The following is an 18,816-nucleotide window of genomic DNA, read 5'->3' on the forward strand; positions in this document are numbered from 1 at the left end:
TATTATTTTCTTTACTTTTTTCTTTTTTCTCTTCTTTTTTTGATGGTGGGGGTGGTTATGTTTAAATGAAGTTGCTTTTACAGCACCAAAGACTTAATCATCCATTTCCTACATAAAAGGTAGCTACTTTTTTGCATGGACCTCAAGTATATTGTAGTATAGAGGTAGAATTTAAGGAAAGGTATTAAGCAGGCTGTGTTGTAGCTTATGGGCAAGTAATAAATTGTATCATTTATCTTGAATGTATCATAGATAAGCTGCTATATAACGATTGCCACTTCAGATAGCTGTGAAATTAGGTGATTAACTAGTTGTTACTTAACCTTCTAATTGCTGTATAAGTCTAATTACATGAAATAGAAGTGGGGGTTTTGATTTTTTACTTTGCTTTTCTGTTTGGAGTGTCATTGTAACTACTGTATTATAAATGATGGAAAATAATTGCAAATGTTAAAAAATTGTTATATTAAAAAAATAATAATTTAAAAAAAGAATAAACCAAGAAAAATTTTTCTTTAAAAAAAATTTTTTTTTAAATGTTTTGTTTATTTTTCAGCATGCGCAGGGAGGGGCAGAGAGAGAGGGAGACACACAATCTGAAACAGGCTCCAGGCTCCGAGTTGTTAGCACAGAGCCCGACGCGGGGCTTGAACCCACAAATGTGATATCATGACATGAGCTGAAGTCAGAAGCTTAACCGACTAAGCCACCCAGGTGCCCCAAGAAAACTTTCTTTTTTAATTTTTTTTTAATGTTTGTTTATTTTTGAGAGACAGAGTGTGAGCAGGGGAAGAGCAGAGACAGAAGTAGACACAGACTCTGAAGCAGGCTCCAGGCTCTGAGCTGTCAGCGCAGAGCCCGATGTGGGGCTCGAACTCATGAACCGCGAGATCATGACCCAAGCTGAAGTTGGCTGCTTAACCAACTGAGCCATCCAGGCGCCCCCCCAAGAAAACTTTTTCAAAGTACAAAGTATAATAATAAAAATAGTATTTTTCTGGCACCGACCAACTGAAAAAGAATAGAAAGCTCAGAAGGAGGGACAGATGTATATAAGCACTTAATATATGAGAAGTAACAACAAAGACTTGGAAGGATTTAACGATGTGGTGACAGCTGACTGGTCCACGCCTCCCACCGTATGTCAAATTCCAGGTGGACTGAACGTTTCAATGTAAGAAGAAGAAAACAAAATGTGGGGGAAGGCTTTTTGATGTATGACTTGAAAGGCCAAAAAAAAAAAAAAAAAGACTTAAATTTGACATAAAACATAAATAATACTCTAAAATAAATATGTATTGAGGATATCATTTTTCTGTCATTGATGCTATAATCACTTAAGTTTATCATGTGTCTTTTCATTTCAGTTCCTTTTGATGTACAAAAATTTTAAAACCTTTTAATTTCAATTTTTTTCTTTAAAGTATCTTTCCTTTTGGCCTAGAAATGATGTTTTAAAAACTAGACAAGACTAATATTCACTAATGTTTTCTTATAATTTTTCATTGTTTCCTATTTTATGTTAATTACACAGATGAGAGGTCAAAATATGACTCTGTCCTGTATGAGCAGTTTGATTTAAGAAGATTACTTAACTTCTGTGAGTTTCAATAGATTTTACTGAAAAAATGGACATAACAGCAACAACCTATTAAAGTTCCTTTGGAGATTAAAATAGTTAATTTATAAAAAGCATTTACCTTTCATGCTAGAACCCAGCATATAGAGAGACAGTAAACGGTAACTATTACTTTTAATGTTACTGCATCACATATTTGACTTAATTTCCATGACATATTTTTATGACTAGAAACTTATGGTAATGGTATTTTTACCTGATTTTAAAACAAATTTCACATTATTTAATTCATGCTGTAGTTTTTTTCTTTTTTTAAATGTTTGTTTATTTTTGGCGTGGGAGAGGCAGAAAGAGGGAGACGGAGGAAGATCCAAGCACAGAGCCCAAAGCAGGGCTTGAACCCTGGAACCATGAGATCATGACGTGAGCCAAAGTTAGACGCTTAACTGGACTTAGCCACCCAGGCGCCTGGTAGCTCTTCATTTTTAAAAATTATTGTTAAATATATGCATTAAAATACTGCCATGTATATAATATATGCCAATCACAAAAATACCTTAATTCCTTGAAGACTAGTTATGCACAGCATCTTACAGTTTGGCCATTTAAAGATGCAGTCTGAGGTCATCAGATGGCCAAGTAATTGTATATAATCCAAGCATATTCAAATGTCTCTCATACAGCAGAACTGCTCAAATTACGAGTCAGAGATACAGATATGATGTTCACCTTCCTTTATCTTACCTCTAATAGGCCATCCTCGGGTAGATCCGTACAGTGGACAGCGTTCTGGATCTTAGTTTTACCGAAGATAGCTCTGAGAGTTCCAGGCCGTAAATGCCGGGCAATTTCCTGTGAAACACACATTCACATATAGATTAGGGTCAGTCCTACAGCGCTAATAAGAAAAACACCAGCGTTATGAAACACCTGAATTATCTGTTTATGAAAAACACGTATACAATGATGGCACTGAGTTTTCCTGGAAACAGCACGAATGCATGAAACTTTGAGCAATGAAAACTTCAGTTCACTCACTAGGCTTTTTCCGTGACCTGTTGTAAAGTCGAGAGCGCAATGATAATTACATTTCATTTTTATCAACACATTATAGGAATCACATAAAACATGAGCCTAGCTCATTATGGTGAAAGACTTAAATCCTAACAACTTGATTTAAAATGAGTTTGCCTGCACAGATTACAAAAGATTTATCAAAATGTTACAGTTTTATCAGCTTTAGTACTAGCTCATTTGAGGGGAAAAATGGTTACGACTAACTCAGAATTGTGAGTAAAAGAAACAAGAAGTTAAAAAAAATTAAAGATGTGGGAGTATTATAAATGACCTACTTATTAGTCTTTTTTTGTTCTAAGTGAAACACTTCCAAAGCTTCTATTTTAATTCTGACATATACTTTCAAAAACAGTATTTAATATACATGAATACTTTTGAAAAATGAAACAAATACATGTGTATCCACTATGTAGTTGAATTAAAATAATGTAATAACTTTGAAGTCCCCTGTGTGGGACTTCATCCTGACTCCATTCTATCCCATCCGGACCTCTACCCAGAGGTGCCCATTACTCTCAATTTTATTTATTTGTTTAAAATTTTAAAAATGTTTATTTATTATTGAGACAGAAACAGAGCATGAGAGGGGAAGGGTCAGAGAGAGAGGGAGACACAGAATCTGAAGCAGGCTCCAGGCTCTGAGCTAGCTGTCAGCACAGAGCCCGATGTGGGGCTTGAACCCACGAACCGTGAGATCATGCATGACCTGAGCCGAAGTTGGATGCTTAACTGAGTGACCACCCAGGCGCCCCTCTCAATTTTATTTAAAGGACCCTTTGTTTTGTTTAGTTTTCAATACACTGTTTTTCAGATTTATCCATGTTGTTATATATATAGTTCATTTGTTTTTATTACTATATAAATCTAATTATGATTGGGCATACTTTATCCAGTTTTCTGTTGATGGACATTCAACTAATTTCTTCTCTTTCCCCCTTTCTTTCTTTCTCCTCTCCTTGCTTTTGACACACACACACACACACACACACACACACACACACAAACTCTGCTACAAGCATTCTGGTACATAGTACAATGCTTGTGTAGAAGGGTTTTGTCTGGATTAGTGCACATACATATTCAATTTTACTAAGTACTGTCAAGCCATTTTTTAAAAATGTTTATTTACTTTTGAGAGAGAGAAAGAGCGAGCAAGCATGAGCAGGGGAGGGGCAGAGAGAGATGGAGACACAGAATCTGAAGCAGCTGCCAGGCTTCATACTGAGCTGTCAGCACAGAGTCGGACACGGGACTCGAACCCACAAGCAGCAATTTTCTTAAGTGGTTGTAATAATTTGCCCTCAACCATCAATGCACCAGAATTCCTATTATCCATATAAAACCCAACATCGGATGTTGGCTGACTCTAATTTTACCATAGTGGTGTGTGTTAGATGGTGTGTCACTGTATTCTTCTAGTTCACATTTCCATAATTGAAGTTTAGTGTTCTTTTACATACATCCACTTTTGTAAAATGCTTATTCTGGTCCTTTCTCCATTTTTCTACTAGGTTATTCCTGTTCTTTTTGATTATTATTCTTAATATATTCTGAATTCTAGTTTTTGTCACTTTTTACAATGCATGTATCTTTTCCCCAGAAGAAACTTGTCTTTGAGTTTTCTTTAGTATGTTTTTTTTGATGAACAGAAATACTAAATTTTAATGGAATTGATCAATCTTTTCATTTATGATTTGTGCTGTTTCTGAAGGAATTATTCCCTACTCCAAAACCATAAGAATACTCTTCTCTATTGTCTTCAAAATCTTTAGAGTTCTGCCTCCCACATGAAATTCTTGATCCACCTAGAATTGACTTTAGCTGTGATGTGAGGGGGATATCCGTTTCCATTTTTCCCATATGGGCATTTAATTACCTAACACCATATATTGAATAGTTTTCCTCTTTCCTTACCTATCTCCAGTGACGGCTCCATTATATAAAAGATTTCCATGTAGGTATAGGTCTGTTTATTGGTTTGCTGTTTGGTTCCATTGGATGTTTTGTCTATTCATGTATCTACATTATATTGTCTTAATCATTATAACCTTATAATAAGTCTTCATCTGGTAGGGAAAATCTTCCACATTTTGGTTTTGAATGCATTAAGTTTGAGCTGCCTATTAGATATTCAAGTGAAGTTTTCAAATACATGGTTGGGTATGAGTGTAGAGTTCAGAGGAGTCTTCCAAACTGCAATTAGCAATTTGGGGGTCCACAGTATTTTTAAAGCATTCAAAGGTACCAGATGGGTGAGACTGTAAAGACACACAGGCGCACTATATCGTTGGAAAATCACGGAGACAAGGAGAGATGAACAAAGGAGACAGAGAAGGAACAATGAGCTAGGTAAGGAGAGTTCCAGGAGGGTCCTCTCCTAGAAGGCAGTGAAGAAAAATATCAAGGACAGAGAGTCCTCAACAGTGCCTAATGCTGCTGAGAAGTCAAGCAAAGTAAAGACCCAGAACTGAACACTAGATCTATCAATACGGAGTCATGGATATCCTTGACAGGAGGGGTTCCAGAGGCCTGGAGATGAGTGCTGGGAGCTGCATTGGCCTTGCTGGATGACACAGTCACAGCGAGGAAATGGCAGACCTTTGCACAGCTCCTGCCATGAAGCGAAACTGGTATCTCCTTCTATTATGGGCTCATATTGGGGATGGGACCACTGTTATCGATTAGGCCTCACAATGTTCCAAGTCAGACTGATATTCCCCACACAGTTACCCCACAAGGAGAAGTATATTCCTGCCCCTACATAAGAGATTTTAGATCAAAGCGTACTGATGTTTGCCAAAAGGCTCTTCTAATGAGCCTTGCAGACCCAAGACATAAAGAATAAGGGGGGCTAAGAACACAAGAGTTACAATTAACTCTGGCTCAGAGAAGATGAGCCTAACTTAGAGATAGAAACAGACAAGGACGGGACATAAGCTGCTACATATACTTTGCTAACTAAAGCCACAAATACCTTCCCTTACACTGACATCAGTAATGAGGATGAATGATGAGGATGGGTAAGAGTAACTAAAACATAAACACATGTATAAAGGCTGACATATTTAAGGCCCCTATGGTATTTGCACCCTCAGCATCAAACAAAAGGGTTTACATAAGCAATCTGCTAACCAGTCCAAATACATTCTTCCTCTTGTAAGGCAGACAAAATAACTTCTAGTCTGTCTATATATTACTCAACCTATGACTTAATCTCAGCGTTATTGATATAAACAAATGTGTATGTTATCCACTTTTCACTGAGAACTTCCTGTTGTCTTCTTAGTTGTGAGATTCACTACCAGTTCAAACAAATGTATATATTATCTGCTTTGCACTTAGAGCATCCTGTTTTCCTCTTAGTTGTAGAATTTACTAGCTCACAGTAATTAGGATAGTTTTGCCAGAATGCCTCTGTAAAACTTGTATCTGTACACTTTTCAAGCATCCTAACATGGAGATTTGTTCGTTGTAAAAGTTCCACCTGCTAATGTCCTGTTATCACTTAACCTATAAATAAAGACACAAAAACAGACAGAGCAGAGACGCCTGCCTGGTGATCAGAAAGAAAACTTGTGGCTCTCTCATCACTCTCTCGTGCTGACACCATCCATTGATGCTTCAGGGACCCCTGGATCCGGCAGATGAGAAAATACTGATTAATGTGGTTTCTAGAGAAAATGGGAGTAGAGCTGGGAAAAGTGAATATAGGCAACTATTTTGAGGAATTTTGCTACAAAGGGGAGAAGAGAAATGGAGCAGTAAATGGAAAAAAGTGGGATGAAGAGAGGTTGTTCTGGGGGAGAGGGTTAATTTTAAAATGGGAGAAATGACAGCATGTTTGAGTGAGATACCACCTCACATCTGTCAGAATGGCTAACACTAACAACTCAGGCAACAACAGATGTTGGCGAGGATGCGGAGAAAGGATCTCTTTTGCACTGCTGGTGGGAATGCAAACTGGTGCAGCTATTCTGGAAAACAGTATGGAAGTTCCCTCAAAAAATTAAAAACAGAACTATCCTACACCCAGAAATTGCACTACCAGGTATTTATCCAAGGGATACAGATGTGCTGTTTCAAAGGGGCACATGCACCCCAATGTTTAGAGCAGTGCTATTGACAATAGCTAAAGTATGGAAAGAGCCCAAATGTCGGTCGACAGATGAATGGATAAAGAAGATGTGGTTTATAAATACAATGTAGTATTACTCAGCAATTAAAAAGAATGAAATCCTGCCATCTGCAACTACGTGGATGGGACTAGAGGGTATTATGCTAAGCAAAATTAGTCAGTAAAAGACAAATACCTTATGACTTCACTGATATAAGGACTTTAAGACACAAAACAAATGAACATAAGGGAAGGGAAGCAAAAATAATATAAAAACAGGGAGGAGGACAAAACATAAAAGATTCTTAAATATAAAGAATAAACGGAGCGGTGCTGGAGGGGTTGTGGAAGGGAAGGATGGGCTAAATGGGTAAGGAGTATTAAGGAATCTACTCCTAAAATGATTATTGCACTATATGCTAACTAACTTGTATGTAAATTTAAAAAATTATTTAATTAAAAAATAATAGCACGTTTACATGCTGATAGGAACAATCCAACAAAGAGAAGCAGGAGGGAGATGAAGCAGGAATTGGCAGAGTAATGGAATCAAGTGCAAGAGCAGGGCGCTAGTCTTATCCAGGAACAAGCAGCACCCATCCTGAGCATCAAGACCAAATACAGAGCCTGCCGCAGGTCAGTGGTGGGAACTTATGGAAGTTCTTTATTTTTAATTTTTATTGGACATAATTTACATAGATATCATGTATTTTTTTTTAAGTTTCTTTGAGAGAAAGTGTGTGCATGCATGTATGTGCAAGTAAGTAGGGAAGAGGCAGAGAGAGAGAGAGAGAGAGAGAGAGAGAGAGAGAATTGCAAGCAGGCTCTATGCAGTCAGTGCAGAGCCCCACATTAGGCTCCAGCTCATGAACTATAAGAGCATGACCCAAGCTGAAATCAAGAGTCGGATGCTTAACTGACTGAGCCACCCAGGCGGCACCCCAACATGTATTGGTTTTAAGTGTCCTGCTCCGTGAATTTGTCGAATGTATAAACTCAGTAATCACCCTCATAAACAAACTATGGAACATTTCTACACTTCCTTCCAGAAGTTTACTTTTGACTGATTGTATTTTGCTGTGAAAAGGGCAGCAAGATGGTCATCAGCTGAGGTGAAGGCTGGTGGGGAGGCTTTTGGGACATCGGGAGAGAAGTTTCTAAGAGCAGGGAAGTGAATGAACTCGGAAAGTGCAATGTGATTGCTGAGCAGCACTGAGGGCCCCTGTCAGGCCTTGGTTAGTGAGGTTAGAGGTCACGAAGGCAAAGGGAGCTCGTTCTGGATAGCTGTGTGTTCTCCAGCCACGCTCAGCTGTGCGGGTGCAGGCAGAGTTGTGGAAAGTTAAATTCAGTGAAATTCGGGGCTTTGCCAAAAGAAAACAACAAAACAAGAGAGGAGTAAGGGAGGTCGAGGGTGTATTCAAGGTATAATATTGGACAACACAAATTAAAGTGAGTAAGAAAGTGAGTGCCTGGGGTCGAAGGGCTGAGAGACCATGAGAGCGCCGATCAGTGGATTGCGCTCTAGTGGGAGGATTATTAAGATAGGTGTGGGAAGAAGTGAGCTGGAAAGTTAAAAGATGAGATACTTGAAATTACTGGAAGTGAGCGGAGAGGGTGTGTTGGTTCACAACCCTCTTGGGATTTGCCGGGTGTAATCTGAACAGGGAGAAACTGAAGGAAAAGGTCAGTAGTAGCAGTTCTCATAAGCAAGAGGAGCCTGGGTGGCAGCAAGATGAAGGGATCCCTTACCCGCCGGCCACATCTTAGGTTCACACAGAGGCCTTCACTGGGTTTAGTCACGTATACTGTGCAGCTGTCAACTCCGCATCATTGGTTTAAGGCCGTGTCCTTGGAGCGGCCGCTGGCAGTCGGCAGGGCAAACAGAACCCACATTCCGAGGACAGGGATGGGGGTGAGGAGCCTCTGACACACTGGGCTGACTGACAGTCATGTCTTTTCAGTGACCTTCTCCAAAGGGTTTACAGAGATTTATAATGACCAGTTTTAAGGGATAATCATGGCTGAGATTACATGGAAGGCGAGAATACTAAAGGCAGGAGGATCACAGACCGAGAGACCAAAGTACTGCATGGCTCACCTCTATGGATGTGGAAGTCACCAAGAGCTATGGCGGCCGTAGCTTAGGGGGCAAACATGCTGGGCCGTATTCACTTCTGTGAGTCCATCCCTTTAGCACATGTTAAAGGTCTGCATTTATTTAATTACTTGTCTTCCTTCCAAGGTTGTACCAAATGTCAGTTACAAATGTACTGAACTTAAGAAACACTTTTTGAACATTAGAAAATAAGGATGGCTTTATGTTTTATTTCAAATGCATGACTTTCATTCTGTTCCCCATAATTTTCCTGGCAAGTCAGCGCCCGATACTGACCACCTACTCTGCCTGTATGGTGGTAAGCTGCCATTCTGTGAAATAAGATGGCGTTTGCGAAACTGTGAAGGTGATTATTTAGTTTCCTTTTCTAATGATTTCAGTTAGGAGGAAACACTTGGAAAGGATTCCATCTGAGTAAATGGTTTCCTAAGAACTTGTTCCATACCTACCTTATTTGGCACTATTCATTTTCATTAAAATATTACTTTCACGTAAGTGACTGCTGTATGCACAGCACCTGAATTCTGAAGAGCTGTGTGTGTACGCACATACGTTGTGTTGGTGGTTGGCAGGACTGTTGTTAATCATATTATACTTTGGTGAGAGAATGTGGCCTCTTTGGTCCTCCTTTGAAGGAATTCATTAGGATTTTCTTTGAAGCCTAATACATAGTCAGGTTTAGTCAGTGTCTCAAGGAGAGCTGAAAAGAATACTGTCACAGGTTGCCATTCTCTGGCAAGCCAACCCTAAGGAAACCAGCTCAGAGATTTGCATGCCAGAAGTCTACTGGGAGGTGGCCTCAGCAATTACACTCGTGGGCAAATGAGGAACAAGGGATTGGGGAGAGGGAGAAGTTGAACTTCAATGAGTAACACCAGCAGCCTCGGATAATCGCATAGCGAGCTCTGGAACTGTGATGACACTTCAGAGTCGTCCTGAATTGAAGCAAATGGGTGAGGCCTTGATCTCTCCAAACTAACACGCCACTGGACATAGGCCATTCCAGGGAAGGGACTATGACCTTGGGCAAGGTGACTTTCTTCAGCAGAGGGCAACATGGGAAATGCCTATGGAATTACTGTCAGCTGCCAACACACAGCTGGGGGATGGGCACTTCAGTCCGGAAGCTGAGTGAAGCAATAAGTCGCCCCTCTGCAGTAGCTGCTACTTACATATGTACAAACACGCACACACACAGTGCGCGGTGTATACACGGCCTATATGACAAATATGTCGCACACTATTGCAATCTGATTACCGTTTTTAGGCAATAAATTTTTTCTCCTTTCTGGAAAACTTTGCATTATCTCTTTATCTGGGCAATGGTCATTTACCCTTCACTCTGCTCCACAGTCCACGGTCCAATACAGTTGGCTTCTATTTCTTTTACTGTTTTCTCGCCTCCATTTCATCTCTTCTTTCCTTTGGCTATTTCTATGCAATACATGTATGTTGGGGCCCAGTAGGCAATAATAACCCTCAAACAATATTTTGCCTCTTGGGCCGCACATGTGGCTTCTGTTCATCCTATGATTTTCTTTATTGTCTGGCTCTTTGTCTGCTGTAGGGAGTGAACATAATCCTCTCCCAAAAGATTTGCTAAAGGATAAGCATCCCACCTTATCCTTAACTTATGAAGGGCCTTAAGGAATGTATATCTCCTCACAGAATTCTTCAGGCTTATCATATGTTTAGAATCAGACTATTATTAGGGGATTCTTCTTTTTGCAACGACTTAAACCTGTTACTTGCTGATAAGAATAACCTTCCCTGGAGCATGTCTTTACTTCAGGGACCTTGAACTATGTAATCCTTAAAGAAATGATGTAATCACCCATGGTATATAAGACCCTGGCTATCTTAATAAACGTGACCTTTTTTACCAACCGCCATCCACGCTGTCTGTCTCGTCTGTCTCGTCTGTCTTGTTCGTCTTCTTTCTTAAGAGATATTTTCGTCGACGTCAACCTCCTACTCGGGACCTTTCGACTGTGACTGTGGTGCGTGGGCTGGTCCCCCCCCCATGTAGAAACTTCTGGTCCAATCTTCCCTCTCTCTTTTCTTGTATACCTTCCGTCTGTCTTTTAGTACTATATTCTGGGAGAATTCCTTGTTTGATCTGTCACCTAACTAGTTTGTTTTCAAACTGGGTCCACGGTGCAACCCTACTGATTTGCTGATTATATTTTTTAAATTTCAAAAATGTGTCTGAAACTTTCAGTACCAATAATTATTTTTTATAGATCCAATATTCTTTTAGTCTTTCTGCAGATACTGACTTCTCTTATTTGAAGACTCCTTGTTAGATCTATTTGTTTTCCTTATGCCTCGCTCTGTTGGTCGTATTTGATGTCTTCCTTATGGTACTGCTTAACTTCAAATGACTTGCAGTCCTGGGCTCTCCGTCTTCCTGTTTGGAAATCTGTCACAGATGCCAGAGACATGCCAACAGGCAGGGCACGCTGGCTGCTGTTCCTGCAGAAGTGGGGTTTCTCATTCGTCCTTGGTGTGACACCAGCTACCTATCTCCACCCTGCCTCTAGCCCAAGAGCCAGAGTCCCTGCCATGTGCTGTGGCTCAGAGCATCACCTGCCTCCGCACAGCACAGGCGAGCACAGGTGAGCAGCTCTTCATGAGCCTCCTTGCGAACCACCCTGCCGGAGGCCTCCCGTCCCTCGTGACATGGAGGCCGCGGTGCCTGATGTGCAGCACAGCTGAGCCCCCGTCTTCGCTGAGCAGTCCTCCCTTGCCAGCTGGGGATGCGGGGGTCCTTCCCTGTCCAAGCCTGCCTGCTCTGTACCTTTCAAAGTGAATGGTCTGCTAACGATACGCATCCTTTCTTGTTTCCAGCATTGCTGGAGAGGTACTCCTCAGAGTCAAAGATGAAACAAAACAAAAGATGAAATAACACACAATGCAATCTGTCTCCAATGATTTCTGAGGCTGGAAGGAGCAGGGGATGATTAACGTGGCATTACTGGCCATGGTAGTGCACGCTCATCTTCCAGGCCTTCTCGATTTCTCCAAACCCGTTAAGCCGACTTCCATTCACTGTTCGTGCTGCTATCATTTTGCACCTAGAATGCAGATGTTGTCATGCTACTCGCCTGCTAGGCCCTAATACCTGAGCTCCTGAGCGCAGCATTCAAGGTCCTCCATGTTCTGCCTGAACCTACCTTTGAGGCCTCACTCACGCTTTCCCCGAAAGCTTAAATCCCACGAACATCATTTCCTCTACAAAACGAGCCTGAATTCCTCCCAGAGTCATCTTCCCTTATCCATGGTTTCAACAGGAATTTATGGCCCTATTGCAAGTCCTCGGACTTAGATTTGATATGGTTTTTTGTATGTGCCTATTTAGTAAGTACCTGTTAGACTCTCAACATTTAACACAATATAAAACTTCCTTGATATTCTACATCTTATTTATAAACACCCAGTAAAGGCTTGCTAAATACCTGTTGACTGACATAAAATGACATTTCTGTTCAGGGAGCCGGGATGGAGGAGTAACAAAGGGCAAGAGCTGCGGGGGAAGGCTCTCTGGATTTGAATTTTGCCTTCGTCTCTCACTAGTGTGGGGCCGGCCATGTGACTCAACCTCTCTGCCTGCTTCAATGTTCTCAGTTGTAAAACCGGGACAGACACGGGACTTGGCTACAGTGTCACTGTGAGAACGTTAGGAATAACTAACAGTGTTTACAAGGGTGTCCATCACATTCAATAGATAATGGCCACGGGTTTTATTAATATAACTGCAGAATTGAAAGGAAATTAGGATGACACACTTCTAAAGAGACAGAAACAGGGGATACTTTGATGATGTGTCAATGGTAGTCCAACCAAATATTTAAGTACCTTTTAATAAATATATAACACCTCTCAAGATTTTTAATGATAATTTTAGAATAAAGGAAAAGGTTTAAATAATCAAGTAATAAAACACGTCGATTAGACAATAATCTACAAGAAAACCACAGAGAGTAGAAAGTCTTTTTACTGGTACGATATGTTTAGGTAAATGATAATGATGAAGCAAAAAGTGACAGAACGTCTATTTTCTTCATAGTTTCTTTCATTTTTCATTAAAATTGAGGATTTCATTTGATCTATTTTTGAAAAAGTACTGATACATTGATTTTAGTTTTGATGACTATAAATTTCATGTATGTCTAAAGAAGTAAAAAATACTGAAACGCTGCAAGTGAAAGTGCAGAAGAATCCTCCACAGATCCTTTCCCCCCGTTTCCTGGCAGATTGTCCCCAATCGTTCTTAACAGATTCATGTTCTCCCGTTCCTTGTCCACTACGGTGAAAACCAGCCCACCAAGCGCCCCCTCCCCAACGAAGCAGAAGTGAATATCAGATACATAAAAGCAACACGAAGTGCCAATATGCAATTTACATATCATAAATAATTGTTTAAACTAACTGCAGTTTTAGTGAGTGAGAGGTTATGCCGAGCAAATGAGACTCTTGAAAGCCCCACATTTACTTGCATTTACAAGGTCGGCAGGCTTTCAAACTCTACCAAACACCTGGCATATCCCTTTACCACAACAACCTGGCCTGCTGAGCACCATCAAGTCAAATGCTTGGTTGTTACAGTTTTTCATAAGAACTGAAGCTTCTGCTCTGGTAATCCTGCAGGGGGGCAGGGTGGAAGAATTCCTCTAAATCTAAGACATGACCTCTAAAAACGACCTCTAACTCTAAGACATGGAAACAATGCACTAAGTAGAGTGGTGATTAGCTAAATACTAAAAATAAATTAGAGAACGTGTAGGTAATTATTCTTTTATTGTGTGCATTATAAATATTATTGTTTATTGAATTATAAGTCTGTCAGACTCATTTATAGGTCTGGACAAAGAAAATAAACTGCTTCCACAGAAAGCAATACTGTTTCCATTCTCTACAATATGAGAGAGATGTGCAAGGGTGAAAATGACCTTCCACTTAAGAAATGAACTGGGAAGAGATTTGTGAAATTTACTGATTATAGAACCTTTAAGAAAGACAACTTAATGATCAGCTACAGAATATAGTCATATAATGAGTGGCACGTGGTGGGTAATCACACCTGGTCATTGCTCTAATTGTGGAAAAAATCTTCAAATTATAGGGTAATCATGTTAGCAATTATATAGACAAATGGATAAACATCAAAAGAGGAATGAACATACGTCTTGGCAAACCTAAAATAGCTGTGAAGCAAAACAGAAAATCATTATACATTGCCCTTATTTCACAGACAACAGGGTGATAGAACTTTCAAAGACCAATGAAGCAGCCACCATAATGAAAGCAGCAAATATTTGTGCTTTTGGAAAACAAGTCCTGTAATATTAAAAAGTACATGCTGAGTTCTCTCCTTGACTCCACTGGTACTTCTAAAACATCCCACCAAATCTGACCCTCAAACGGCTTTTCTATTTGCTTAAAACTTTGTATTAACTAATGCAGGTACAGGTTTATATTCCTGGGAGACTAATTCACAACTAAAACACAGTAGTGAAACTCTGAAGGACTTAGAAGTAGGAAAGGGAACCAGACGGGAGATCCAAAGGCTACTTTTTGTAAATCTAGGATCCTTCTGGAACCTATGCACAGGACTCAAAAAGAGTAAAAAAAAATTAAATTCCACTACTTAATATATTAGTCTCACTGAGTGAGTCATCAGAGAATTCACGGTAAATACATTTATCTTATTAGCTTTGGAGACCACATGATTTGCTTAAATATGAGGAATTGTAAGGATGCAGGTCAGATTTAGCCTTCCCCTGCACTTCCCCTGCGCTGGCTTTTCACGTAAGGATGCACCTTAAGGAGGGACAACTCCTGTGGCACCCAATCGGGAGAGGCCGGCTGATACCTTTGACCTTTCTAAGGGTGGGCCTAGTCACGCCCCACGTGGGGGTCCTAGGCCCACTCTGATTGGTCAATACTCCAACTATTATGATTGGCTCCCACAACTGCCAGGATTGATGAGCGGGGTAGGGATTGGATCACTGTACTCATGTCATCATTTCCTATAACTCCCCTTCCCAATCGCATAAAAGGCCCTGCCCTGCCTTTGTTCGGGGCTCACTCCACGTGGCCAGTGGGTCAATGGAGTCTGTGAGCCCGAGCTTAAGCCCGTAATAAAGCCCTTTGCTTTTGCATGTGTGACTCGTCTCCCTAACGGTCTCTGGTGCTTGTTTTGGGGTGATTTTACAAACGTGGGTACAACAGAATCATTAAAACACCTGGCTCGTGAACTCTCGACAGGCTTCACATCTCACTTTTCATTAAGTAGAACTTAGATGTAATGTAAATTTATAGGACCTGGGGAGGGTGATAATTAAACAAGATTTCAGGTAAAACATTTAGACAATTCAATCTTGCCTTTTGCACTAGGCTTCAATAGATCACATGCCATAGTAATCACTGTATCTTTCTGAGCTTTTTGTTACCTTAGCCAACAATAGGACTGGCTAATACAGGTGTTATTTTTAAATAAGAAATGATGATCCGTTTGTTCTCTTTTCAAATAGTTGGGCAAATCTCTCTGTCACTTTTATGTAAATTACTTCATATTTTAACAAAACCCACAAGGACTCATTTACATTAAGTCTGTGAACATATACATTAGTCTAGAGGAAATGACATAACATTCTGGTAAATATTTTCCTATTTTCTGGTTGCCCCAAATGCGACATTTAGGAGACGGAGCCTTTGAAGTAGAGTTACTACTTCAGTTACTACTGAGAAACTTGAAAGGCATTCTCGGTCTTTCTCCCAAAAAGAAGTGCTCCCCAAAGTCTACCTCATCCTGATAAAATAGAGAACTGCAACACAGTCTTCCTTGACTCTCCTAAAAAACCTTTTAGCTCAACACCTGGAAACTCTCCTAAAGGAACAAAACAATGAAATAGCTGGGACCCATTCTTGGTACCTCTACCACCCAATTTATTACAAACTCCTGTCAATAAAATGCTGAAATATAGTCCACATCAGTCTATTTCTTTTTTCCTCCACTTTGCCACCATATTCTCTTGCCTAGATTATGGATTTCTTAGATTTCACTTTCTGGTTTATGCAGTCTCCTAGATCCTACTCCTCCTGAGAAATATATGCTACACAAAGCAGTCACAGTGAGGCTACACAACACAAGGTGAATTATACCATTTCCTTACCTAAGATGCTTCCCTTCTTAAGAGAAAATCTAAAATTCTAACATGCTCTAGAATGGCTACATGATCTGATTCCTGCTTACTTCTCCATCTGCATTTGAAGTAATCTAGTCACTTCCACATCTTCTAGTTTTCAAAGTCACCAAGCTCTTTCCTAGCTCAAACATGAAAACACATACTATTCCCTTTGGATATTGTGGCTCTGAAGTTTTTCTTCCTCTTCTCAAGAAGTTCATGGACCTTACAAATGGTTCAGAATGAGGAACATAAGTAAGATCAGGTGGATTCTATAGACTGGCTCTCTCAACCCTTCATTCTATCCTCCTTCTAGATGGAGGTGAGAAATCTAAAAAGCTACATTTGCTAGACACCCTCTTGGCTAGAGTCCTTCATGTAAATTATGTCCTACCAATGAGATCTGGAAGGCAGAACTGAACACAGGCCATCTCCCTGCTGATGTTGCTACTGGAAGTTAAGGTGGGGCACATAGTGTCTGGAGGCAATTGTGGTGGCCAGAATCAGTGCCTATGTCACCAGGTTCCATGATGGTTAGTGGTGGTGGCAGCAGCAGCAACTTCTGGCTTCGATACAGGTACTTGAAATCAATAGTTCCAGTGGTCTAACAAACTCATCCTAGTATAGGTCTATTTTGAGTTATAAAATAGGGCAGAAAGTTTATAAGATTTATATATATAACAATATAGTAGCAACAAATTTCAGCAGTTAGTGGAAATATATTGGTGTTTTAAAGGCCTAGGTTCAGCACATTGGACTAAATTGAATGAGATAAGGCCCATCTAATGTCTAATTGTGTCTCGCCAAATTGGAGACACCCAACAGTAGATATGGTCATCATTTTCATAATATTATAAATAGACTCTTAAAATTACAGCTAATAATGAAGCATTTACATTGTACTTTCATTTTTAAAAAGATGTAATATTTCCTATGCACCTGACAATCCCTTATTGCATTGACAATGCAGACCATACTCACCTTTCATAGGTATGGACAACCTGGCTCTACGGACAGTCTTAGACTTACTGTCTGTGAAGAAAGACTGTATCCGAATATCAACCACTTTGGGCAGACTCTTAATTTCCTAAACTGCCCAAGACCTGCTTACAATTCCCTTTAAAGTTGCCATGAGTCTACCCCTACCGCTCTGATTCACTCTCTGTTTAGACGACAGTGGTCTGCCAACAGACCAGCTTGCCTCTACCATCAAAAATGGACTCCAATGATTTGTTTACACATCTGTTTCACTCTTGCACATATAAATGCCTTAAGGGCAAGGACTATGACTTTTGTATGTGCAACACACAGAGAACACTCATGAAAGATTCACTGAGTGACAGTAGTAATGATTTAGCGCAGGAGTGAATAAATGAAGGAAATGACTACATGCTCAAATATATAAACTTCATTAACCTGGTTAATTAGCCAGTAGAGAAACCAGACCTCTTGGTTACTCATAATCCAGTGGACTTGTGGGTATATTACACCCTTTAGACATGCCTATTTTAAGGAACTCTGAAGCAAATAGTTTTGAAATGAAAGTAATCACTCCTTAATTTCTCTATTTTGTGAATTGATGGGTTTGTATATCAGATTTTCTTAAATCAGGCCGCACCTGTCTGAGAATGGAATCCAGAACTCTAAGCACTCATCCCATCGCACTGCAAGTGACTTCCTCTGTGACCTTGACTGAGGATAATACTGCTGTTTCATCACTGATATAGGGTACCACGTGGTGAATATGAAATGAGATGGGAACAATCCGCCAGAGTGGCATTAGGAGTAGAAGCATGTTCATAAATAACTTTTTCAGTCAGGATGTTAAGACCCACCTAAATTTCCCTAAGCACTACTGAAACTTCTGGGGAATATCCACAGTGTAGAAAGGACCAACTCACTCTAAACATTAGAGCTCACATTATAGTTAATGATCTTTCAGCTTATTTGAACTTCTCTATTACCTCTATTGCTCTATAATGGAATAAATCACATTCTTACATAGGATCTTGAGACAAGATTCTCATTTAAAAAGCAAATAATAAAATCTATTCACCATAGTTACAATATCATCATTATTTTCTTGATTATTCTTTTGTGCACAAAATGCATTAAAATTTTCTATGAATGAAAATACTTGACAAATCAGAATGCCCCTTTACTTAGATAATTCAGATTAGAGTTGTTGCTCTCAGAAGTATCTTGTTTTCCTCCCCCAAGTCTTTATTGTAAAAAGATAGTTTTATTTAAAATTTTTTTTAATGTTTGCTTATTTTTGAGAGAGAGAGACAGACAGACAAAGTGAGGAGGAGAGGGCAGAGAGAGAGGAAGACACGAATTCGGAGCAGGTTCCAGGCTCTGAGCTGTCAGCACAAAGCCCCATGTGGGGTTTGAACCCATGAACTGTAAGATCATGACCTGAGCTGAAGCTGGAGGCTTAACTGACTGAGCCACCCACGTGTCCCTGTAAAAAGATATTTAAGAATTTTTCTCATCTTTAATTTTTAATGGTAACAGCTTTTTAAAAAAATAAATTTGTTTTTAATGTTTACTTATTTTTGAGAGAGTGCAAGCAAGAGCAAGAGCGTGCAAGTGGGGGAGGGATGAAAGAGAAGAAGGTATAGAATCTGAAGCAGGCTCCAGGCTTTGAGCTGTCAGCATGGAGCCCAGTGTGGGGCTCGAACTCACAGACTGCGAGATCATGACCTGAGCTGAAGTCAGATGCTTAATTGAGTCACCC

General features: G+C 40.0%; 1 protein-coding gene across 2 annotated transcripts in view; it reads right to left on the reverse strand.

The window, feature by feature from the left end:
- NME7 (NME/NM23 family member 7) overlaps positions 1-18,816 on the reverse strand; it is a 259,575-nt gene that overhangs the window by 55,286 nt on the left and 185,473 nt on the right. For both annotated transcript variants that reach the window (XM_029934985.1, XM_029934986.1), the window contains exon 11: positions 2,324-2,431. In XM_029934985.1, the coding sequence (XP_029790845.1) occupies positions 2,324-2,431 (108 nt within the window). The remainder of the gene's footprint in view (positions 1-2,323; positions 2,432-18,816) is intronic.

This window comes from Suricata suricatta, chromosome 3 (assembly GCF_006229205.1).
Source record: "Suricata suricatta isolate VVHF042 chromosome 3, meerkat_22Aug2017_6uvM2_HiC, whole genome shotgun sequence".
Taxonomy (NCBI): Eukaryota; Metazoa; Chordata; class Mammalia; order Carnivora; family Herpestidae; genus Suricata; species Suricata suricatta.